The 26,770-nt window shown below is 45.3% G+C and overlaps 1 protein-coding gene across 3 annotated transcripts in view; it reads left to right on the forward strand.

The window, feature by feature from the left end:
- The first annotated feature begins 12,940 nt into the window (after positions 1-12,940).
- LOC129703381 (rho guanine nucleotide exchange factor 26-like) overlaps positions 12,941-26,770 on the forward strand; it is a 77,143-nt gene continuing 63,313 nt past the window's right edge. Inside the window, exons 1-3 of one of the 3 annotated variants that reach the window (XM_055645764.1) lie at positions 12,941-13,368; positions 17,401-18,207; positions 23,363-23,411. In XM_055645764.1, coding sequence (XP_055501739.1) covers positions 17,524-18,207; positions 23,363-23,411 — 733 coding nt within the window. In that variant the 5' untranslated portion in view covers positions 12,941-13,368; positions 17,401-17,523. Of the gene's footprint in view, positions 13,369-17,400; positions 18,208-18,228; positions 18,457-23,362; positions 23,412-26,770 lie in introns of those variants that run through there. The other 2 variants (XM_055645763.1, XM_055645765.1) reach the window with 2 other exon arrangements.

Consider the following 26,770-nt stretch of genomic DNA (forward strand, 5'->3'; position numbering starts at 1 on the left):
GATTAAGTGCATTAGACATCATCTCCGGAAAACATGGATCGGCAACATTTAAAGTTGGAACAATTTTTAAGTTGGCCACCCTTTTGTCTCCTTTTGTGATGGAGAGAAAAAAAACTTTGGATCAATAGAGTCACGACGTTAATTGTCATATGAACTGACAATGGAACGATATTTTTTGGTATGTAAACACACCTATATACACAGAGATAATATATAATACACAAAATTCAACAAATTAATATAGGAATAGTGAAAATGAGTGTTTGTTGTTTGGGGTGGAATCGTAGGGATAGAAACATAGAGAATTGGTGCAGGAGTAGGCCATTCAGCCCTTCGAGCCAGAACCGCCATTCAATATGATCATGGCTGATCATTCAAAATCCCGTTCCTGCTTTTTCCCCATATCCCTTGATTCTGATGAAGAGCTTGCTTCCATGCTGCACCTTTCTATGACCAGAGGGTGGTGGGGATATGGCACGAGCTGGAAAGGAGATGAGGAGGTATTTCTTTGGTCAGAGGGTGATGATGAATGTGTGGAATTCATTGCTGCAGCCGGCTGTGGGGGCCAAGTCATTGCTAAAGCAGAGATTGCCAGGTTCTGGATTAGTAAGGGTATCAAAGGTTATGGGGAGAAGGCAAGAGAATGGGGTTAAGAGGGAAAGATAGATCACCACAATTGAATGGCAGAGTAGACCAGATCGGCCGAATGACTTAATTCTGCTCCTATGACATGAGCTGCCAGAGGAGGTAGTTGAGGCAGGTAGTATAACAACAGTTAAAAGACATCTGGGCAGGTACATGGATAGAGGGATGTGAGCCAACAGCAGGCAGGTGGTCAAGTGTAGCTGTGTGCAAGTAGTTTGTACTTTCTCCCTGTGAGTTTTCTCTGGGTGCTCCTGTTCCGCTACTCAAAGATGTACGGGTTTGTAGAATAATTGTATTGTAAATTGTCCCTAGTGTGCAGGATAGTGTTAGTGCTAGTCGGCGTGGACTCGGTGCACCGAAGGGCCCGTTTCCATGCCGTATCTCTAAAGTAAAAGTAAACGAAAGTACATTTATTTGGTTTCTTTTGCATTCTCATTACTCAAGTGTGTATCAACTTCCAACATTTGTTTTGATTAACACTGGTGCATTTCATGATAATCTGTTTAAAATGTTTTCATTCATTCAATTAATGTCCTGGGTAGATTAATGGCTAGATTCACATTGATTCACATTTAATCTGGGTATTCACCAAAGCTTTCTTAACAACACTTCCCAAACCGTCAACGTCGACAACCCAGGAGAACCAGGGCAATAGATTTTGTGTTAGTTTGGAATATGTAGCATGGAAACAGGTTTAGTTTAGTTTATGTGTAGGAAAGAGCTGCAGTTGCTGGTTTAAATCAAAGGTAGGCACAAAATGCTGGAGTAACTCAGCGGGACAGGCAGCATCTCTGGAGTGAAACAATGGGTGACGTTTCGGGTCCAGACCCTCCTTCAGACTGGTGGACTGATAGTTTAGTTTAATACAGCGCAGAAACAGTCCACCGGATACGCGCCGCCCAGCGATCCAAACTCATTAACACTATCAATACAAACTAGGGGCAATTTTTTTGTTGCATTTTCCAAGCCAATTTTCCTACATACCTGTACATCTTTGGAGTGTGGGAGGAAACTAAAGATTTCGGAGAAAACCCATGCAGTCATGGAGAGAACGTGCAAACTCCGTACAGACTTTAAGACTTTTGTCATCCATCACAGTGAGGAGGTGCCTGGTGAACTCACTGTGGTGGATGTTAAATTGGGGTTTATTGTGTGTTTTTGTTATTTTTATTATATGTATGACTGCAAGGCACGAAAGGTCTGAATGACAATAAAGGATACTTTGACTTTAACTTTGACTTGACAGCACCCGTAGTCAGGATCGAACATAGGTCTCCGGCGTTGCAAGCGCTGTTAGGCAGCAACTCGACCGCTGCGCCACCGTGTCGCCCAAAGGTCCTTCGGCATAAAAGCTTTTCATTGTACCTCGGCACACGTGACAATAAACTAAATAAATCTAAATTAATAGGCCAGAGATGAAAAGACCGAAGGTGTCAGGCAAAAGTATTGAAGAATTGTAAATTGTGAAGCTATAGGAAGGGATGTAGGTGGAGTGGAGGGGAGAAATAGGTGAGAGTCCAGGTGGGACACAGGGGCGGGGGAAGGGGGGAAGCAGCAACCCAATGTGGATCACACATGCAGGCAGAATGGATTAGTTTAATTTAGTATTTTGTCTGGCATATGCATCGTGGGCTGAAGGGCCTGTTCCAGTGCTGTACTGTTCCATGTACTTCGCTAACACTGTGGCTGTGCCTTCACCAGCCGCTCAAGAGGATGGTTTACCACCACTTTCCCAAAGCCGATTAATTACTTCTTTTCTCTTGGGAAATAAGTTCTGACCGTCTCCACTATCTATGCCTCTCATAATCTTAGAAACATAGAAAATATGTGCAGGAGAAGGCCATTTGGGAGCCAGCACCACCATTCAACATGATCATGGCTGATCATCCAGAATAAGTACCCCGTTCCTACTTTCTCCCCATATCCCTTGATTCCTTTAGCCCTAAGAGCTATATCTAACCCTCTCTTGAAAACATCTAGTGAATTGGCCTCCACAGTCTACTGTGGCAGAGAATTCAGTGGAGACCAATTCATTGGATGTATTCAAGAGAGAGTTACATATACACGTAGCTCTTATATACTCCTATCAGCTCTCTCCGCAACCTCCAGCATTCCAGAGAAAATTATCCACGTCAGTCCAACCTCTCCCTGGGAGAGGTTGGACAGACATGGACCGTTTTCTCTGGAATGTCGGAGGTTGCGGAGAAAGCTGATAGAGGTATATAAGAGAACTTATAAACTTATCATGAACTACAGGAACTTGTCAGGAACTGCAGTGCTCACTGTTGAGATAATCAAAGGATATTCTTTATTTTGTTCATATATCTGTGCCAGTAGCACTCATATAGCATATAGCAGTTGGGAACTTGCATTGATTAATAAACAGCCTTGGCAGGGTGTACATTGAGATTCCAGTTGTCAAATTCCTTGCACTCCTTCAACCACTGGAGTAATTCAGTGGGTCAGGCAGCATCTCTGGAGAACATGGATAGGTGAAGTTTTGGGTCTAGATGCTTCACCAGCAGTTGATTGTACTCACTGTGACGGAAGGTCACAATTTGTCATGCTTTGTTTTGTTCTTGACTAAGTAACTTTTAAATCTTGGCATTGTCAAGTAATGAGCTCCTGACAAATGGTTGTGTGTTAATTTTAAATGTGACCCATGAGGCTTTCAGAGATAAATTCCTCCGCACATCCCAGACCTGGATCAAAGTGAAGCTTCCCTGAAGTGTCGGGAAGGTAATAAAATTGGCATCAACACCTTCCATATTTGGAGAGGAGATTAAAAACAGCTTCAAGAGTCAACAGTGTTTAATTGTGTAGGAAGGAACTGCAGATGTGAGCTTAAAGATAGGCACACAAATCTGGAGAAACTCAGCAGGTCAGGCAGCATCTCTGGTGAAAAGGAATAGATGACATTTTAGGTCGGGACCCTTCTTCAGTCTGAAGAAAGGCCTCAACCTGAAACGTTACCTATTCCTTTTCTCCAGAGATGCTGCCTGACCCACTGAGCTACTCCTGATGTTTTTGTTTACTCAGTGTTTAATTCTTCTTCCCAAGCACTTTTTTCCCAATAACCCTTTCTGGCTTAAGTCCTCCCTCCACCACCTCCAGTTTAAATTCCATTTGGAATCTTTTGGAGGACCAAGAAACCAAGAACCAAGAACCAAGAATGATCATGTCTAGTATAATTGTGGATGCAGCCCAGACCAACATGCAACCCAACCTCACTACCGTTGACTCCATCTCCACCACACTACCTCAGCGGGCCACCGGCATAATCACGGAGGAATCTCCCGCTTCAGGGCCTGTCGCACTTTGTGATTTTGTCGGCGACTGCGAGCGTCCGTAGTGGCCCTAAAAACGGTCAAGTTGTACAACATACACGCTGACGTATGCAGTCCTGCGGGTGACGCCCGGTTAGGGTTAGGGTCAGGGTTAGGGTCAGGGTTAGGTCAGGGTCAGGGTTAGTCTCTTCCCAACAGTTTCTTCCCGACTGTTATCGGGCAACTGAACCATCCTCCCACCAACTAGAGAGCAGTCATGACCTTCCTCATTAGAGCCCTCAGACTATCTTTAATCAGACTTTAACGCACAAAATATTATTATTTTTTATCCTGTATCTGTACACTGTGGAAGGCTTAATTATAATCATGTATAGTCTTTTCCGCTGACTGGATGGCATTACAGAAAAGCTTTTCACTGTACCTCGAAACACGTGATAATAAACTAAAATAAAATAAACTCATATGTATCGTCAATAGAACAATAACATTATTAGCAGTGACACAACAAGCCTGCAAACACGGTACACATAGACAACATAATAAACAAACACAAAATTAATTGGTTTTGTTTATTGTCACATGTAGCAAGGTACAGTGAAAACCTTTTACTGCGTGCTAAACAGTCAGTGGAAAGACAATATGTGATTACAATCGAGCCATTCATGTGTACTGATACATGATAAGGGAGTAACGTTTAGTGCAAGATAGAGTCGGTAAAGTCCGATCAAAGATAGACCGAGTGTCCCCATTGAAGTAGATAGTAGTTCAGGAAATACCTCAATATTAGTGCCGAAAGCCTGAAACCCTTAGTGCAACCAAGATAGTTTGAGGTTCTTGCTTCTGAAAGAGCCCTGCATTTAGGTCAAGAGCCCTTATCAACAAATCAATGTAGCATTAAGCATTTAACAATATAATTCAAGGTTGGAAAAGTTATGCTGAAGAGGAGCAACAGTCAAGAAGGCACACCAATACCACACCAATACCAAGCCATTTAGCCATCAAACCTGTATGCCTTTGGAGTGTGGGAGGAAACCTGAGGCCCAGGAGAAAACCCACACAAGTCACGGGGAGAACGTACAAACTCCTTACAGACAGCACCTGTATTCAGATTCAAACCGGATCTCTGGCGCTGTGAGGCAAGAACTCTACCGCTGCGCTACCATGCCGCCCTCTGATTGACTGATAGAAAGATGCAGTGATGAAACAAGCCCTCTGGGAGGTCCAATATCCATTATATGCACAAAAAGCTCCCACACTTAGTAATTTAGTATAGAGACGCAGCACGGAAACAGGCCCATCGGCCCACCAAGTCCATGCCGACCAGCGATCACCCGTTCACATTAATTCTATGTTATCCCACTTTCTTATCTACTCCCGACACAATTTACGGTGGGCCAATTAACCCACAAACCTGCACCTCTTTGGGATGTGGGGGGGGGGAAACAGGAGCACCCGGGGGAAACCCACACGGTCACAGGGAGAACGTGCAAACTCCACACAGACAGCACATGAGGTCGCGATTGAACATAAGAAAGTCATCAAGAAATCCATTGGGGAATTAGGGCAGCACAGTGGGGCAGCGGTAGAGTCGCTGCTATACAGCGCCAGTGATGTGAGTTCGATCCTGACTATGGGTGCTGTATGTACGGAGTTTGTACATTCTCCCTGTGACCACATGGGGTTTTTCCCCCGAGTGCTCTGGTATCCTCCCACACTCCAAAAAGACATGCAGCTTTTTTAGGTTAATTAGCTTAGGTAAAATTGTAAATTGTTCCTAGTGTGTAGGATAGTGTTTGTACACAGAGTCGGCGCGGACTCAGTGGGTGGAAGAGCCTGTTTCCGCATGGTATCTCTAACATCTAACGAATTCAGAGGTAGCCTCTTTTCCCAAAACTATTAGGAATATTGAACCCGACCCCTCAGGGAGTGGTTGAGATCAAGAAAGAGGATGCGGTGTCTCTAAAATGATCTAATCTTGCTTCTCACTGTGGAGGTTGCAATTAATCTCCAGTCCACAAGATGGCGCCTTGGTTGATTCTGCCCATTGAGCAATTAACTGTTGTTTACAATGTTTTCCAGATGAAAACCAAACATGTAACTGCCGCCAAGTTCATTAAATGCCAAACATTTCAAACATATACAATGGAATTGGGCCCACTTAACATAAGTTTAAAGTGAGGTACAGAAGTGTTAAAATGCACACCTCCAGATTCAGGGACAGTTTCTTCCCATCTGTTATATCAGACAACTGAACCACCCTCTCACCAACTGGAGAGCTGTCCTGTCCTCCCACCTACCTCATTGGAGACCAAAGTACTATATTTAACCAGACTTTACTGGACTTTATCTTGCACTAAAGAATATTCCTTTAATCATGAATTATTTTAAAAGGATATTGGGATGAGGATAGGTGATTGTCAGTGGGATATTTGTTGTACTGATTGTATTGGGAAGGGTGATTATAGGGTGATGGGTTGTATATATATGACTAAGATACTATAGTATATGAGGGTTTTTTCTTTTCTTTTTTCTTTGTTCTCTTTTTCTTGTATGGCTGTAAATATTTGATTAGTGTATAAATGTAAATAATTTGGTGTACATATAGCTGCTGGTGTACATATGGTGTACATATAGCTGCTAAATTTGTATAAGATAATTATAAGCAGTTGAATAAGGGGTGGGAATTAATACATTTGGCTTCTTCCTGCTCCTTTTTGGACACATATGATTTCATTTATTTATGGATATTGTTTATGACACTTTATGGGTATTCTTGTTTTGTTTTTTGTGTGCTGTTTCACACTTGCTTTTTATTCTTTTGTTCTGTTCGAAATAAACTTCAGTTAATTGAAAAAAAAAATCTATCTGTACACTGTTGACGGCCTGATTATAATCATGTACAGTCTTTTTGCCGTCTGGATAGCACACAGCAAACAATCTTTTCACTGTACCTCGGTACACGTAACAATAAACTAAACTAAACCTGAGGGCAAGGTCTTAGGGTGAGAGGGGAAAAGATGTAATAGGAACCTAAAAGTATTCCAGAAGAACTGCTGGAGGAGGTAGTTGAGGCAGGTACAACATTTGAAAGACATTTGGACAGGAACATGGATATAAAGGTTTAGAGGGATATTAACCAAATGCAGGCAAGTGGGACTGGTATAGATGGAGCATCTTGCTTAGTATGGGCAAAGTTGGACCGGTGGGTTGGTGCTGTATGACCATGGTTCCTTGCAGTGAATGGTGGGCAGATTACTGGCAGCAAGAGAAATACTTACAGTCTATTGGCATCTTTGGAGTGTCCAGAATGACTCCCCGCCAATGAAATACAGTTGTGGTTGTCATGTAGGAGACATGACAGCCAATTAGAATGCAGGAAGCTTCTACAAAATGACAATGTGATTGATTGAAGGATACAGCTTGGAAACAGGCCCTTCGGCCCACAGAGCCCATGCTGACCAGCGATCACCCGTTCACACTAGTTCTATGTTATCCCACTTTCTCATCCACTCCCTACACACCAGGGGCAATTTACAGAGGCCAATTAACTTACAAACCCAAATGGACTTGGGATGTGTGAAAAAAACTGGAACACCCAGTGGAAACCAACTAAGATAACGTGCAAACTCCTTACATAGAGCACTAATTGTGAAGTTTGCACGTTCTCCCTATTAGTACAGGGCCAATTTGCCTCCTGTGCCTGGTACACAATAAACGCCTGACTATCTCCCTGCAACATGGAACAAGACCATTCAGCCCATCAAGTCTATGTTGCCCCTCAGTGCAATGCCATTCTTCCATCTACTTCCCTTGCTATCGGTTCTCTTGCATGTCCATATCTCAGACAACCAGACCAGCCAATCGCTGGGAAAAGGACACAAAGCGCTGGAGTAACTCAGCGGTCAGGAAGCATCTCTATGGGACATGGTTAGGTGACATTGCAGGTCTTTATTTTAGTTTCAGTTAAGAGATACAGCACAGAAGAAATCCCTTTGGCCCACTGAGTCCACACCGACCAGCAATCCCCGTACACTAACACTACCCTGACCTTCTGAGTTACTCCAGCACTTTGTGTCCTTTTGTGTAAACCGGCATCTTCAGTTCCTTGCTTCTACAATGGGTTAAGAAGTTGCCATGACACAGATAGCACGATTGGTGGGGATTTAATTTGGGACATGGGGGGTATAAGGCAGCAACTGAATCTGTTGTACCAACATGCCTAGTGCCACAGTGGTAGAGTTGCTCCCTTACAGCGTCAGAGACCCCGGTTCGATCCTCACTACAGGTGCTGACTGATTCCTGGGATGTCAGGACTTTCATATGAAGAACGACTGGATAGACTCGGCTTGTACTCGCTAGAATTTAGAAGATTGAGGGGGGCATCTTATAGAAACTTACAAAATTCTTAAGGGGTTGGACAGGCTAGATGCAGGAAGATTGTTCCTGATGTTGGGGAAGTCCAGAACAAGGGGTCACAGTTTAAGGATAAGGGGGAAATATTTTAGGACCGAGATGAGGAAAACATTTTTCACACAGAGACTGGTGAATCACTGGAATTCTCTGCCACAGAAGGTAGTTGAGGCCAGTTCATTGGCTATATTTAAGAGGGAGTTAGATGTGGCCCTTGTGGCTAAAGGGATCAGGGGGTATGGAGAGAAGGCAGGTACAGGATACTGAGTTGAATGATCAGCCATGATCATATTGAATGGCGGTGCAGACTCGAAGGGCCGAATGGCCTACTCCTGCACCTATTTTCTATGTTTCTATGTTTTTGTACGTTCTCCCAGTGCCTGCGTGGGTTTCCTCCATGTGTTCCAGTTTCCTGCCACATCCAAAAGATGTGCAGGTATGTAGGTTACTTTGCCACCATAAATTGCTCCTCGTGTGTAGGATAGAACTAGTGTATGGTTATTGTTTCGGAAACAATATGGTTATTGTTGGTTGGTGTTGACTCGGTGGGCTGAAGGGCTGTCTTTCTAAATGAAACTAAACTAAACCAGGTCTCTGACACTGTAGGGCAGCAACTCTACCGCTGCGCCAGTGTGTTGGGACATGCTGGGATTATGAAAGGCGTACACAGCATTGCTCTTTTCACTCTTCCTTGTATCTCCCTCTGCAGATGTCCCTGTAATTGTTGCTTCTCTGTTGGATTTAGAGCTCATTGCAAACAAACTTGGAGGGCGGAGGGAGTTTGTACGTTTTGGCAGAAGTCGGCCTCATCTCCCAACCAATGCAGCAACTGCAATCTTCCAGTGTGCAGGAATCTTTGTCAAATTCCAGGGATTCCGGAGGGATGGGAGTGGGGATATTTGCCAGCAACTCTCAGGAGGCATGTTACAGACTCCAGCTGTTGTTGACTTCGACTTCCAAAGAATTACGTAGAACTCTCGAATCCCAGCACAATTTCCAATTCCAATCCCACACTCCTGTTTTCCAGAAGAACATTCCTTACAACAAAATTAACGGGATAGGAAATTGTGGACTGGAGGATTTGTTCCTGTGATGTACTAATTCTATATTCTATGTTAAAACAGAATATTCCAGATTTCAACACCCCCCAGGTATAAAAGTATTTCTCAAACCCCCTCTAAAGGTCATTCTCACTACCTTAAACTTAACTTATGCCCTTGGGGTGGGAGAATGCAACCTTCACGTCGTCCACCCTGTTTCAACGAATGCAATCATCCTGGTGTGCACAAAGAAGAAGAAGAAGAACTTATGCCCTCCAGTTTTAAATATCTCCCTTAATCTCTGTGCCCTATCTATGCCCCTCATCATTTTACATGTCATAACCAATTCTTCCCAACCCAGGCTGTCTAGTATTTAGGGGCGGCACAGTAGCGCAGCGGTAGAGTTGCTACCTTACAGTGCCAGAGACTCGGATTCCATCTTGTATTCACGGAGTTAGTACATTCTCTCTGTGACCACGTGGGTTTTCTCCTGGTGCTCCGGTTCCCTCCCACGTTCCAAAGATGTGCAGGTTTGTAGGTTAATTGGTGTCTGTAAGTTGTCCCTAGTGAGTAGGCTAGAATTAGTGCCAGGGTGATCGCTAGTGGGTGCGAACTCAGTGTGCTGAAGACCCTGTTTTCGCATTGTATCTCTAAATAAAAACAGTACAGAACAAGACCTTTAGCCCACAATGTCAGTGCCGAACATGATGCCAAAGTAATCTAATCCCATTTGCCATTTGCCTCCAGATGGTCCATATCGGCAGTGTATGTTGATGTGTTGTCTAAATGCCTCTTAAACACAACTATCATATCTGCCTCCACCACCATCCCTGCTGTTGTTCCCGATGTTAGGGATCCAGTCACAGCTTAAGTTCCTTTAAAACCGTCAGAGAGTGGTGAATCTCTGGAAATGCCTCTTAAACACAACTATATTTATATCTGCCTCCTAAGGGGACCATATGGAGAGAAGGCCCTGGCAGCCATGATCATTCCAGACAAGGGCCGAATGGCCTTCTTCAGACCTAATTTCTGAAAGTTCCCTTCTTCAGACTGAAAGTAGAGGGAAGGGTACTAGAGGTAAGATAAGCTCAGAACAAAGCAGGGCCGGCAACAGATGACCAAGGAAGGGTGGAGCCCATAATGGCCCATTGTTGGCTGGGGAAGAGGTAATAATGAGGGGATACAGGGATGCGAACAGTGGAGCCAGTAAGATGACCTGGGTGCAGGGGGGAGAAAGGCAATGCAGGGGTTAGGAAATTAGAGAAATCGCTACTCATGTCGCTGGGTTGTAAGCTGCCCAAGTGAAATAGGATGTGCTGTTCCTCCAATTTGCATGTGGCCTCACTCTGACAGTGGAGAAGGCCCAGGACAGAAAGCTATGGGAATGGGAAGGGGAGTTAAAATGTTTAGCAGCTGTAGATCACGTAGGCCTTGGCATAGGACAAGGTAAAACGTCACCCATCCTTTTCCTCCAGAGATGCTGCCTGACCCGCTGAGTTACTCCAGCACTTGTGTCCATCTTCAGTATAACCAGCGTCTGCAGTTCCTTTCCACAGATTCAAGAATGTGCTGGAAGCCTCTTTAAAAACAAATCCCCACTGGCTCCTGTGAACCTCTCCGCTCAAAGTGGAGAAGGGGGAGGTATGGAGAATCTCAGAGATACAGAAGGAAACAATTAGCAGGGAACGGAGAGGGTCATGGATAGGAAAGATTTAGAGAGAAATGGGTCAAATGGTTCCAGCTGAGGAGGCCCCTGAGCCATCATGGGCAAGTTGGGCTGAAGGGCCTGTTTCCATGCTGGATAACTCTCGATGAATGAGAGAGAGCACATCACTGACTATACCAATTAAGTACATCTTGCACCAACTGTGGAAGAGTCTACAGTTCCCCTAATACACCCTGTGCGTAGGGGAGAGGGTCAGGCTCAAGATGTCCTGGTTGGGTTGCTCCAGTCCTGGCCAAGCTGGCCATCTGCGAGTCACGGCAACAGGCAGAAGAGGGCTCTGCCTAAACTGGCTGCCTGCCCCTTTTCCGGGGTTACTTCTGCACCCGGGTGGTTATAGAGAGGGACCACGCGCTGTCAATGGCGTCCTGGGGGATTTCTGGAAACCCTTGGGCAGGGGGTGGAATGCATCATTAATAAGGATGGGGAAATAGTTGTTTAATGGTATATTTGATATTGACGGATATTTGTTTGACTTGTATTATGGGGGTGGGTTTTGTTTTTAATTATTTCGTATTGTACATATTATTGTAAATAATTTAATGCATTATTTTTGGTTATGAAATAAATAAATAAATAGATAAATAAAAATAAAATAATGGCACTGCAGATACAGCCACTACCTCACAATGTTAGAGACACGGGTTCAATCCTGACTGAGGGTGCTGTCTGTGTGAAGTTGGCATGTTCATTCTGTGCCTCTGTGGGTTTTCGCTGGGTGTTCTGGTTTCCTCCCACATCTCAAAGAACATGCAGGGTTTGAAGGCTAATTAGCCCTTTGTAAAATTGCCCCTAGTGTGTGGGAAATGGGATAACAGAGAACTAATGCAAACGGGAGTTTGATGCGCGGCAGGGACTCGATGGGTCAAAGGGCCCGTTTCCATGCTGTCTCTAAACTAAACTAATCAGTCTCCAGAGTATTAATTGTTTGACATCCATAGGTTATAAGTCATAGGGGCTGAAGTAGACCATTTGGTCCATCAAGTCTATTCTGCCAATCAATCATGGCTGATCCATCTTTCCCTCTTAACCCATTCTCCTGCCTTCTAGTGGAATCAAGGGATATATGGTGAAGGCAGGCACGGGTCATTGATTGGGGACGATCAGCCATGATCGAAGGACCAAATGGCCCCCTCCTGCACCTATTTTTCTATGTTTCTCCTCACAACCCCGACACCCTTACTAATCAAGAATCTCCGCCTTAAAAATACCCAATGGCCGTCTGTGGCAATGAATTCCACAGATTCCCCACCCTCGGACTAAAGAAATTCCTCCCATCACCTTTCTAAAGGTGTGTCATTTTATTCTGAGGCTATGGACTCTGGTACCTACTCTCCCATGAGTGGAAACATCCTCTCCACATCCATTCTATCCAGGCCTTTCACTATTCGGTAAGTTTCAATAAGGTCCACCCCTCATCCTTCTAGACTCCAGCCCGTCAAACGCTCATCATACATCAACCCATTCATCCTCTTGATCATTTTCGTAAATGTCCTCTGGATCCTCTCCAACGCCGGCACATCCTTCCTCAGACATGAGGTCCAAATTGCTCACAATACTCCAAATGCCATCTGACCAGTGCCTTGTAAAGCCTCAGCATTATATCCCTGCTTGTACAGTCTAGTCCTCTTGAATTAAATGCTAGCATTGAATTTGCCTTACTTACTACCGATTCAACTTGCAAATGGACCTTCTGGAAATCCTGCACCAGCATTCACAAGTCAGGGAGCCTGAACCGGTGTATTTTATAAATCCCAGCCCAGAGAACCAATTTCAAGACAAGTCCACGGTGGGGCGCCACGCCTCAGCTAAAGTTGTTTTTTGTTTGGACTTTGCTTTAGTAAAGAGAGACTTCCAAAGTTCACAAACTGACAAGAATAGTCGGGCGGACAGTTGCGGTGCAGAGAGAGAAAGAGAGTGAAACGGGCGTTTCTTGCCTGTGCCCTGGAGGTGAAGGTGATTTTTTTTTTTTTGCAAAGGCATCACGTTGAACTTGGATTACCAATTCATTCTCCCCTCCAAAACCCTGACGCCCCGGTACATTCACCCGGCGTGGGACGCGCCGGACTTTCCCATCTGTGGCGCAAGGGAACACAGTTGGAGCTGGTACGAGAAAAAGAGAGGACGATAGTGTTTTGGACGAAGAAAGGACTGCCTTCTTCCAAATCAAGCACCCCACCGCGAAAGCAAGGAATTATTACAATGGGAAGCGGCGCCAGTGTTCTTCAGAGCTGACCTGAATCGCTCCAAAGCAGATTTAAAGGTAATTTTCTATTTTACTCTGACTGCAAAGGGTAAAACAACAATAAACTTCTTTCTTTCTTAGTTTCTGTCTCAAAACCCAGATTACTGATTCCCCTCGTTCCAAAATTCCTCAAATGCTCAGATGTGAAGTTAGTGGGAGAAAGTTTCTTTGGTAACAACTAACTTTTGCTGCCGCGTTTTCGCGTCTGTTTCCATGCTGTTAATTCCAAACTCTAATTTGTCCCTTTTTCCCCTCTCTCCTTCAAGTTCTGTGTTACAGAATGTGCCGGTGCTCAATGTTTGTTCGGTTGGTCTGACACCCACTCGTTTGACTGACAGATGTTATCTGAAACATTTGTGGCGCTTCTAATGGAGTGGAGCGAAGGGACGAATTTAACCCGTCGGCGCCGGCCACAAACCCCCCCCCCCCCCCCCCCCCTCCTCTCACATTGTGAGGGAGATTAGGCTGCGTAGACGAAACTATGCATGGTTTCCAAGCTCCCAGTTATCGGAAGTTCAAGGATACAGTAAACAGCGGAAAACAGAATGTCCTATTTCGTGGAAGTTGGGGAAAGTTGTCTGATAGTGGAAGTGAACTTATCCTCTAGTCTTGCCAAGAAGCGGCTCATAGCACCATCTAAGCACGTCCCGTTTATAGTCATAGTCACACGGCGTGGTAAAACAGGCCATTCGGCCCGACTTACTCACGCTGGCCAACATGTTCCATCAACACTAGTCACACCTGCCAGCGATTGGTCCATATCCTTCCAAACCTGTCCTCTCTATGTACCTGTCGAAATATTTCTTAAACATTGCGATAGTATGTGCCTCGACTACCTCCACCGGTTGCCCCTGAGAGCAGTACAGTGGCACAGCGGTGGAGTTGGTGCCTTACAGTGCCCGAGACGCAGGTTCGATCCTGACTACCGGTGCAGTACAGAGATTGGATGTTCTTCCCGTTCCCATGTGGATTTCCTCCAGGTGCTCCAGTTACCTCCCATATCCCAAATATGTGTGCGTTTGTAGGTTGATTGGCTTTGGTCAAACATTGTAGGGCAAACTAAACAAAAATAAAGGTTAATTTTCGCCATAAATCTATGCCCACTAGTTCTTGATTCCCCTACTCTGTGTAAAAGACTGGGCATTCACCCTATACATCCCCCCTCATGATTTTATACACCTCTATAAGATCTATGTTCAGCCTTCTATGCTCCAAGAAATAAAGTCCTAGTCAGCCAAATATCTCCCTACATCTCAGGCTCCGAAGTCTTGGCAACATATATTGTAAATCATCTCTGTACCCTTTCTAGCTTCATGGTATCTTTGCAGTGAGGTGATTTTACCAATTTTACCAATAAACCTGCACGTATGTGGGGTGTGGTAGGAAACCGGAGCACCTGGAGGAAACCCACATGATCACGAAAATAACGTGCAAACTCCACAAAGACCGAGGTCAGGATCGAACCCGGATCTCTGTCGTCGTGAGGCAGCAGCTCTACCATCTGCGCCACTGTGCCACTCCAGTGGCACTGCGAGATTGCCATTCTTTAGTTTTAGGCTTAAACCAGGCATACTGGTTTAAACTGGGCGGCACAGTGGCGCAGCAGTAGAGCTGCTGCCTCACAGTGTCAGAGACTTGGGTTCAATCCTGGCTACAGGTGCTGTCTGTACGGAGTTTGTACGTTCTCCCTGTGATTGCGTGGGTTTTCCCTGTGTTCCGACTTCCACCCAGATTCCAAAGACGTGTAAATTTGGAGATTAATTGGCTTCAGTAGAGATTGTAAATTGTCCCTTGTACGTAGGATAGTGCTAGTGTACGGGGTCATCGCAGGTCGGCGCGGACTCGAAGGGTCTGTTTCCGTGCTGTATCTCTAAAATCTAACGTACTCTGTGCAGATTGAATTTGAAAGAAACTCATCAACTCATTTAATAAGCGAAACACTTAAACTCCCCCTCCCCATGCTGACCTTTCTGTCCTGGGCCTCCCCCGCTGTCAGAGTGAGGCCAAGCGCAGAATTGTTGTCGTACTAGTTTCGCTATCATCCTGTAGAGTTTCACTGCCTGTATAACTCATTATCACCTCCTCCACAGCCAACGATGGACATTGTGGGCTCCACCTTTCCTAGATCATCGTTGCTTTGTGCACATCTTTCATTAATTTGTTTTGTGTACCGTCTATATCTCTCAGTTCCCGTTCCCCCGACTCTCAGTCTGTAGAAAGGTCTCAACCTGAAATGTCATCTATTCCTTTTCTCCAGAGGTGCCTGACCCACTGAGTTACTCCAGCTTTTTGTGTTTATCTTCTATTTTGTTTGTTCTGCTGAATGACCTACTGGCTGCAAGAATAGATTCTAGTTGGGAATAATTAGCATTCATTTAAAGAATATGTTGTTAGGCTGGAGAGAGTGCAGGGAAGATTTACGAGGTTGTAGAAACATAGAAACATAGAAATTAGGTGCAGGAGTAGGCCATTCGGCCCTTCGAGCCTGCACCGCCATTTAATATGATCATGGCTGATCATCCAACTCAGTATCCCGTACCTGCCTTCTCTCCATACCCCCTGATCCCCTTGGCCACAAGGGCCACATCTAACTCCCTCTTAAATATAGCCAATGAACTGGCCTCAACTACCCTCTGTGGCAGAGAGTTCCAGAGATTCACCACTCTCTGTGTGAGAAAAGTTCTCCTCATCTCGGTTTTAAAGGATTTCCCCCTTATCCTTAAGCTGTGACCCCTTGTCCTGGACTCCCCCAACATCGGGAACATTCTTCCTGCATCTAGCCTGTCCAACCCCTTAAGAATTTTGTAAGTTTCTATAAGATCCCCTCTCAATCTCCTAAATTCCAGAGAGTACAAACCAAGTCTATCCAGTCTTTCTTCATAAGACAGTCCTGACATCCCAGGAATCAGTCTGGTGAACCTTCTCTGCACTCCCTCTATGGCAATAATGTCCTTCCTCAGATTTGGAGACCAAAACTGCACGCAATACTCCAGGGTGTGGTCTCACCAAGACCCTATACAACTGCAGTAGAACCTCCCTGCTCCTATACTCAAATCCTCTTGCTATGAAAGCCAACATGCTATTCGCTTTCTTTACTGCCTGCTGCACCTGCATGCCTACCTTCAATGACTGGTGTACCATGACACCCAGGTCTCGCTGCATCTCCCCCTTTCCCAATCGGCCACTGTTTAGATAATAATCTGCTTTCCCGTTTTTGCCACCAAAATGGATAACCTCACATTTATCCACATTAAACTGCATCTGCCAAACATTTGCCCACTCACCCAGCCTATCCAAGTCACCTTGCAGTCTCCTAGCATCCTCCTCACACCTAACACTGCCCCCCAGCTTAGTGTCATCCGCAAACTTGGAGATATTGCCTTCAATTCCCTCATCCAGATCATTAATATATATTGTAAATAGCTGGGGTCCCAGTACTGAGCCTTGCGGTACCCCACTAGTCACTGCCTGCCATTGTGAAAAGGACGTTTACTCCTACTCTTTGCTTCCTGTTTGCCAGCCAGTTCTCTATCCACATCAATACTGAACCCCCAATGCCATGTGCTTGTTGCCATGACTCGAGGCCTGAGCGAGAGGGAGAGGTTGAGCAGGCTAGGACTTTATTCCTTGGGGTGCAGGAGGATGAGGGGTGATCTTATAGAGGTGTACAAAATCATGCGAGGAATAGATCTGGTAAATGCAGTCTTTTACCAAGAGTAGGGTAATCAAGAACCAGAGGCCATCGGTTTACGGTGAGGGGGATAAATATTAAATAGAAACCTGAGGGGCAACTTTTTTACACAAATGATTATGGGTGTATGGAACAAGCAACCGGAGGAGGTAGTTGAGGCAGGTACTATCATAATATTTAAGAGACATTTGGACAGGTGGATGGATAGGACAGATTTAGAGGGATATGAGCCAAATACAGGCAGGTGGAAGTCGTGTAGATGGGGCACCTTGGTTGGTATGGGCAAATTGGTCAAAAGGTTCTGATTCCACACTGTATAACCCTATGACTCAATGACTCTTTCTTCTGTTGTTGGACAGGACATCCCACCTTGGCCCACACCAAACTCCGGACTCCTCCATGACGCCGGCAATGAGTTATTGTTGACGGAGCTTTGTAAACCAGGCTGTATACCACCTCTGTCAAACCGATGTGTAACCTCGATGGATCAGGAGAGTGAGGTTGATTTGTCCAATCTTGCCATAACTCCGCTGTGGAGGAAGAGACGGCCGACCTCCAAATCGCCCAACACCGGCTCCTTCAATCAACGGACCAGGGTAAGGCCAGCTTCCTCCCAGATTGATGGAGTGTTAGTGACGGACTTCCCTGTGGAAGGTAGCATGACTGCTCCAAACCCCAGTAACGGGATTGTGGTGTCTTCTCCCAAGGGTCGGGTCCTGTTGCAGAGGCAACTCTCCACCCAGTCTCTTCCTGCCCCCGACAAGCCACATTATCTCCTCAGCACCAACAGTGCCGTGTCGCTGAAGAATGGTACCCAGCAGATCATCCCCAAAGACTTGGCGTCGGGAATCAGGGTGAAGAACCTTCACCAGAACAGCCAGTTGCGGCCGTTTGGTGGCAGGAACCGGAGAGTGCAGAGTATGCTGGAGACGCCCAGCGCCCCTCTCGTGCCCAGAGCGCATGCGGACGGGGATATGGACCCAGAGCCGGACAGCCCCGGGCAGCTCCGACGAGGGCTGAGGTCCACTTCGTACCGAAGGGCGGTGGTCAGTGGCGTTCAATTCGACAACGCAACCAACGTGAAGCCAAGTAGCCGGAGGTCCCAACCCAACCTCAAAACCGTGGTTGAAGACAAGGAGAAATTCTCCACACTGGCCAGAGTAAAGGTAATTTTTAATTGATCACTCATTTTAATTAATCTACTCCGCTATTCAATCATGAATAATCTATCTTTCCCTCTCAACCCCATTCTCCTGCCTTCTCCCCATAACCTTTGACACTTACTAATCAAGAACATGTCGATCTCTGCTTTAAAAATACCCAATGACTTGGCCTCCACTGCTGTCTGTGGCAATGAATTCCATAGATTCACCACTCTCTGGCTAAAGAAATTCCTCCTCGTCTCCATTCTGAAGGTACGTCCTTTTATTCTGAGGCTGTGACCTCTTGTCCTAGACTCTCCCACTAGTGGAAACATCCTCGCCACATCTGCTGCATCTCAGCTTTTCACTATTCGGTTTCAATGAGATAGCCCCTCATCCTTCTAAACTCCAGCGATTACAAGCCCAGAACTGTCAAACACTCCTAGATAGTGAAATATAATAACAAGGAACTGCAGATGCTGCTTATATACCAAAGAAAGACACAAAATGCTGGAGTAACTCACTAGGCCTGGAGAACATGGATAGGTAACATTTCGGGTCGAAACCCTTCAGACTATTTGTGGTGGGGTTGGAAACAAATCTGGAATAGGGGAGGAACAGAACAGAGCATGGCCAGTGACAGGTGAACCAGACAATCAACCTAAATAGTGACTGCTTTTAAAAAATGACAAAGTGTTGGAGTAACTCGGCGAGTCGGGCAGCATCCTTGGAGAACATGTGTGGATGACGTTCCATATCGGGACCTTTCTTCAGACTGATAGTTTGTGGGGGGTGGTGGAACTGGAAAAGAAGTGGGGGCAGGATAAAGTCTGACAAGTGATGTGGACAAACGTTACAACAAAAGATGCAAAGTGCTGGAGTAACTCGGCGGGTCGGGCAGCATCTCTGGAGAACATAGCGAGGTGATGTTCTGAGTCGGGTCCCTTCTTCAGACAGATGGAGGAGGACAGAGCAAGGTCGGTAATATGTGAACGCAGGCCAGGAGGTTTTCCAATAGGCAGATTTGTTTCCTCCCACACTCCAAAGACGTGCAGGTTTGTAAATTAATTGTAAAAGTTGTGCCTAGTGTGTAGGATAGTGCTAGTGTACGGGGTGATCGCCAATGGTGCAGACCCGGTGGGCTGGTTTCCACACTGTATCTCTAAAGTCTAAAGTCGACAATCCTTTATGAAGCCAGCATCCCCCAAACTCCTAGACATAGAGAATTTATGGTGTATTTGGAATTGTCACAGGCAGTATGACCATATTCAAGCCTCATCCCTCTCTCTCTGACCTCTCCAATGAGGTCCCTACTCAATCAGTGATATTGAAATTGGTGCCAGTTTTGTTACTAATGAGATTTATTGCCATGAACCTGCTGGCCGATGTAGTTCTCTGCCTCACGGCGCCAGAGAACTGGGTTTGTTCCTGATCTCGGGTGCTGTCTGTGTTGAGTTTGCATGTTCTCCCTGCGACCACGAGGATTTCCTCCGGGTGCTCTGGTTTCCACCCACATCCCAAAGACGTGATGATTTCTCAGTTAATTGGGCCTCTGTAAATTGCCCCTAGTGTGTAAGGAGTTGATGTTAAAGTGGGATAACATCGAACTTGTATTAATAGATGATCGATGTGGGCTAAAGGGCCCATTCTCATGCTATATCTTTCAATCAATGAATCAAAAATAGAGTATGTACTTGAAATTATTGGATGCAGCGAGGTGCATCTGTATTCACCGAGGAGAAGGACATTGAGGACAGTGACATTGATATGGGGTAAACTAAGATGATGGGACACATTGAGATCAAAAGGGAAGTGAGTTTAGTTTAGTTTATTGTCACTTGTACTGAGTCCAGTCAGCGGAAAGACAATGTATGATTACAATCGAGACATTTACGGAGTACGGATACTGGATAAAGGAAATAATGTTTAGTGCAAGGTTAAGTCCGATTAAAGATAGTCCGAGGGTCTCCAATGAGGTAGATGTTAGGTCAAGATCGCTCTCTAGTTGTTGACGGGATGGTTCAGTTGGCTGATGACAGCTGGGAAGAAACTGTTACTGTTTCCACTCAAACCCTTTCAGCAAATGGATATTCTGGAACTGGGAGATAAGGCAACATAACATTTAACATAAAAAAGTCAGTTCAGTCAGTAATTCCTTTTGTGGGAATCTGCTATGTACAAGAAAAAACAGAAAATGCGGTAAACACTCAGCAGGTCGGCAGCATCTGCGGAAATAAAAACAGTTACCATTTCAGGACTGGAACGCTTTGTTTGATCTACTGGTCTGAATCAGCATCCCAAACCTGAAGCTGCTATTTCTCTTCCCACAGACACTGCCTGACCTGCTGAGAGTTTTTAGTTTTAGAGAAAAGTTCATCAATTCATGTTATAGGAGCAGAATTACATCTTTCAATCCATCAAGTCAACTTTTCCATTCAACCATTGCTGATCTATCTTTTCCCTCCCAACCCCATTCTGAACAACATGGAAACAGGCCATTCACCCCACCTACTCCACGCCTACCATCGATCACCCGTTCACACTGATACTGTGTCATCCCACTTTCTCATCCACTCCTTACACACAAGGGGCAATTTACAGAGGGCCAATTAACCTACAAACTCACACGCCTTTGAGATGTGGGAGGAAACTGGTGCATCCTGTAGAAAGCACACGCGATCATTGTGAGAACATGCAAACTCCATATACACAGCAGCTGAGGTCAGGGTTGAACCTGGGTCTCTGGCTCAGCAGCTGTACCAACTGTGCCTCTGGGCATCATGACATTTTCTGCTTTTATTTCAGATTTTCAACACCTGCATGTTCTTTTTTCATTTTCATTTACTGTGCAGAAATTGGCTTCCATATTTTAGAACCTGGTTAGCAATGTGTTCACTTGAAAAATGATTTTCTTTGCCGTAAAGCTCTGTAACTTATCCTGCAAGCACAGGGTATTTAGTGTCTCTGTCGTACTCTACACAATGACTGCATTTTGTGCCTTGGCTGCATATCCCTTGACTACCCAAGCAATGAAGAATACATCACACTCCACCTGACCTGCGAGCTTGTCATTGTGCATTGAGAATTGAAATAAAAATGTGTTTCCACGCTAACCCTATTACTCAACGCATCTTAAAAGAAGCCGATTTCTTTCAGAATGCCTTTTTTTTTTTTGCAAGTATATTGTTTCTTTAATGTGCTCCTGGGTACCAGTTAAATGGGAAGCCTGCTGTTTTTATTACAAGTTTAAGGCTCCCAGTAAACTGGCACTGTCCCCATCACCCACAACCCTACTTCTCTGGCACTTTGCCCAGCTGAGTCTTTAAACCCTGCCCGGGTTGAATGAAGGCACTCTGTGAGACAACGCAGCTTTGCAGAATCCTCCCCGACTCCCCACTCACTGCCAAGACTATCCCCTGCCTTTTGCATGGGAACCCCTCGATTATTTACATGTTTTCGGCATGGTCCCTTGCAGTGGCGCATCGCTTGGGGAAACCTATTGCAGTCAAAGGGAATAGAATTGATCTTTCTCGATTCCCGATAGGAGTTTAGTTTAGTGGTGTTTAGGTTAGTGGCGTCTAGGTTAGTGGAGTTTAGGTTAGTGGCCAAACGTTTAAGAAGGAACTGCAGATGCTGAAAAATCGAAGGTAGACAAAAATGCTGGAGAAACTCAGTGGGTGAGGCAGCATCTATGTAGCGAAGGAAATAGGCAACGTTTCACATTTAGTTTAGTGGTGGTCAGGTTAGTGGCGTTTAGGTTAGTGGTTACAACGCCAGAGATCTGGATTTGATCCTGACTACGGGTGCTGTCTGTACGGACTTTGTACGTTTTCCCGGTGACCGCGTGGGTTTTCCACCGGGTGCCCCGGTTTCCTCCCACATTCCAAAGACGTACAGATTAGTAGGTTAATTGGCTTTGGTAAAAATGTTGAATTGTCCCTGGTGTTACATAGCGCTAGTGTACGGGGTGATTGCTGGTTGTCGCGGACTCGGTGGGCCGAAGGGCCTGTTTCCGTGCTGTATCTCTAAAATCTAAAGTCTAGTTTGGTTTAGTTTAGTTGTGTATACCGAGGTACAGTGAAAAGCTTTTTGTTGCGTGCCATGCAGTCAGCCGTCCACAGTGTAAAGGGGATAATGTATAGTGCAGGGTAAAGTCCCATAAAAGACCAATTAAATGCAACAGCAACAACAATAAATATAAAAGGACACAAAGTGCCGGAGTAACTCAGCGGGTCAGGCAGCATCTCAGGGGAACATGGATAGGTGACGTTTTGGGTCGGGACCTTTCTTCAGAACAGTTGGTCTGTGTAAACCAGCAATCCGCAGTTCCTGTTTTGACTAATAAATATAAAACAAATTATCAGTTATTCTAAGTAAACTAGACCACAATAGTGCAAAAATTAAAGTTACCAAAGTGGTGCATTGTATAACACTGTCGTTTTGTACTGATGGGGTCAGGTCTGTCACTGTATATCACTGGGGTTTAGTACTGGGGACACAGATCTATCTTGTACGAAGGTCGTGTAGATCTGGCAAGTGGAACAGTGAGGGGCGGTGAAGGGCGCAGCCTAAACTATGGTATTTTGTCTCTTTAAAACAAAGCGCATGTTCTCTGAGTGGCCCTGGAAGGAGCCTGGATCGTAAAACGTGTGTGGAGTGTTTGACAGCAGTGGGCCTGTACTCGCTGGAGTTTAGAAGGATGAGAGGGCACACCATTTAAACTGATCAAATAGTGAAAGGCCTGGATAGAGTGGATGTGGAGAAGATGTTTCCCATCGTGGGAGAGTCTCAGACCAGAGGGCACAGGCACAGAATAAAAGGATGTACCTTTTGAAAGGAGAAGATGAGGAATTTCTTCAGTCAGAGGGTGGTGAATCTGTGGAATTCATTGCCACAGATGGGGGCCATGTCGATTGATATTTTTAAGGCGGAGATTGATAGATTCTTGATCAATAACGGTGTTAGAAGTTATGGGGAGAAGGCAGGAGAATGGGGTTGAGAGGGAAAGGTAGCGGTCTCTGGCACTGTAAGGCAGCCATTCTACCGATGCACCATATCCTCTTTACTCATTTCCTGATCACTCCTTTGGCTCCTCTGCAGGAGAGCCTCACATCGGTATATCTGCCATCCCGAAAACTAACCATCCTTTATCTATCTCTCTTTTTTTTCCTGTGGATAGGAACAGGAGAAGAAGCAGATGCCGACACAGGGACCGTTTGATGGAGAAGGTAATCTCTCTCATTGTGTGTCTGACTATCGGGTCATGTTGCATTACGGTAGGGATGGAGGCAAGCTTGGTTTATGGCTGAGAACAGAGTGAATGCTGACTGCTCACACTGGCACTATACCTAGGCTGACGCATAACTGGGGGAGGGCCGCACTGTCAGCACAGTGACGCAGAGGTAGAGTTGCCTTACAGAGACCCCGGTTCGATCCTCACTACAGGTGCTGTTTGTGTGGAGTTTTACGTTCTCCCCGTGACCACAAAGGTTTTCTCCGGGTGCTCCGGTTTCCACACTCCAAAGACGTACTGGTTTGTAGGTTAATTGGCTTCGGTAAAATTGGAAATTTACCAGAGGCAATAACTCTACTGCTGCATCACTGTGTGCCACCCAAGGCCATTTGTGATGGCACTAGGATTGAGTATAACAACTCTGGCCTTGCCCTTGATGCCCACGTGGCGAAAAAATAAATAGAACATGCTTCAAATTTAAGCCTGGCAGAAAATGTTGTTAAGCAACAGGTTAATATGAAGGTTTATAGTGTCAAGGTACAATGGAGGTGTACATTGTCTACAGACACTGAATGGCATGAAAGACATGAGTTCTATGTTACCTGAGCACCTTTGTGCTTGCAGGGAGGGTGTTTCTATGGGATTAACGCTGGCTTCCAAAGGATGACAAAGGAATTTTATTTGGACAAAAGGCAGCTAAAAGAGGCACAGTTTCAAAATGTAATGGCATTATCATCTATTGTAAGCAAAGTGGAAAATCAGGCTCTTGTTTATTTTGGCGGAAGTGACCTCTTTAAAGGAGGCATCTTTAGTCTCCCTGTTACATTTGATAACCATGTCACTATAACCTGTGTCCCATCCAAGAATCAGGTCCACTATGTAGCAAAATCTCCTCGAGGTATGCGTACTTTGAAGAAGTTCTCTTCCTCTTATCGCTAGGAGTTCTGCAAGACTCTCTCTCCCTGCTCTCCCGCTGCGATTACTACTGCTCCACGACCATGTTTTAACCCAGAGTTTAACCACAGCCATAGAGAACAGAATCATACAGCATGGAAACAGGACCTTCAGCCCAGATTGCCAAAACCGACCAACATCTTCCATCTACATTTGTCGCACCTGCCTGCATTTGGACCACATTCCTCTAAACCTGTCCTATCCATGTACCTGTCCAAATGTTTCTTAAACATTGCAATGGTACTGCATCAACTACCTCCTCCGGAAGCTCGTTCCATACACTCCCCACCTTTTGTGTAAATGAACGCAGTTACTCCTCGGATTGGTGTTAAATCTTTCTCCCCTCACCGTAAACCTACGTACTCTGGTTCACAATTCAGTTTATTTAGTTTAGAGATAGAGGGCAGAAACGGGCCCTTCAATGGGCCCACCAAGTCCACACCGACCAGCGATCCCCGCACATTAACACAACCCTACACACATTCGGGACAATTATATTACATTTTATACCAAGCCAATTAACCTACAAACCTGTACCTCTTTGGAGTGTGGGAGGAAACCGAAGATCTCGGAGAAAACACTCACAGGTCACGGGGAGAACGTACAAACTCCGTACAGACAAGCACCTGTAGTCGGGATCGAACCCTGGTCTCTGGCGCTGTAAGACAACAACTCTACCACTGTGCTACTGTACTGCCTGGGCAAGAGACTCTGTGCATTTACCCTATCTATTCCTCTCATGATGTTGTACACTTCTATAAGATCACTCCTCACCCTCGTGCACAGTGCTAGCCTGCTCAACCACTCCCTATAGCTCAGGCCCTTGAAAAACACAACCACCTGTGTTTTCTCAGCGCTTGCTTCCACCGCCATCTTGCGGTGAATGTTGAATTCTCTCATTTCAATTATCTTCTCTTACATTCCCCTCCCCCGCCTTGCCCCCTTCCTCCACCTTAGTTGTTTAACTAGTTCAGCAGTTCCCCACATTGCATCTACACCTTCCCAAGCCAACAATGGTGCCTACCAAGGCTCCACCCTGGCCAAGGTCATTTGGTGCCGACCCTAATTTGGTCTTGCTCTGGTCTTGCCTCCAGATCCTTCTTCACCCACACCCCCTACATTGTCTGAAGAAGGGTCCCAACCCGAAACGTCACCTATCCATGTTCTCCAGAGATTCTGCCTGAACCGTTGTGTTACTCCAGCACTTTGTGTCGACCAGGTACACAATGTTCTCTTCTGTAAAAGTACACAAGAGAATGGTTAACCAGTGATAGTTAGGTGATATGTGCACACTGGGCACGTCCTCCAGTATTGGCAGCAAACATCAATTCATTTGTTATCGGTTTATCAGTGCTAGTTTTATAGCTTCTTCTTACAGTGACATCCTTTGTTACCAGATGACGTTTTCAATTCATTTAATCATAAAACCTAGATCAGTGCAGCCTAAGAAACTTAATGGGTTTCTGCCCATGATGTCTGTGCTGCACATGATGCCAAGTTAAAGTCATCTCCTCTGACTACAGGTGATCCATATCCTTCCATTCCTTGCATATCCACGTACCTATCTCAACGCCATTATTGTATCTGCCTCCACCACCACCCCTGGCAGTGAGTTCCAGGCACCCACCACCCTCTGTGCGTAGTAATAAATGAAAATATAAGCAAATAGATACATATATGGATAAATAAATAGGCAAATAGATGCATAAGTAAATCGATGAATAAATGAGTGAATGGATAAATGAATGAATCGATACAAGCAATTGCCCTGCACATCATAGAGTCATCCAGCACAGAAACAAACCCAATGCCCAACCTGCCCATGCCAACCAAATTGCCCCATCTACACTAGTCCCACCTTGGCCCATATCCCTCTAAACTTTTCTTATCAATGTACCCGCCCAAATGTTTTTTTAAAGTTGTTGTAGTACCACCAACAACTGCCTCCTCTGGCAGCTCGTGGCATATACCGACCACTCTCTGTATGAAAAAATTACGCCTTAGATTTCCCTCTCATTCACTCTATCTATTTCCCTTGTGATTTTCTACACCTCTATCAGATCACTCCTCATCCTCTTGTGCTCCCAGGAATAAAGTCTTAGGCTGCCCAATCTCTACCTACAGTTCAGACCCTCGAAAATGGCAATATTCTCTTATCAAATATTCTCGTAAAATCTTCTCTATACTCTTCCGGCTTACGCTAAGGCTCAAGACAAGTCAAGTTTATTGCCATCTGTACAGGTATGGTGAGGTACAGGTACAATGAATATCGTGCTTGCAGCAGCATCACAGGCACAGACTCAGACCACATACCACATCATAAATTGTACATAGATTCTACCAGACAGTGAAAAGAAAAGCACTCTCCAAGAAACAAGACATCAGTGCCGAAACATAATT

Source organism: Leucoraja erinacea, chromosome 14, assembly GCF_028641065.1.
Source record: "Leucoraja erinacea ecotype New England chromosome 14, Leri_hhj_1, whole genome shotgun sequence".
In the NCBI taxonomy this organism is placed as follows: Eukaryota; Metazoa; Chordata; class Chondrichthyes; order Rajiformes; family Rajidae; genus Leucoraja; species Leucoraja erinaceus.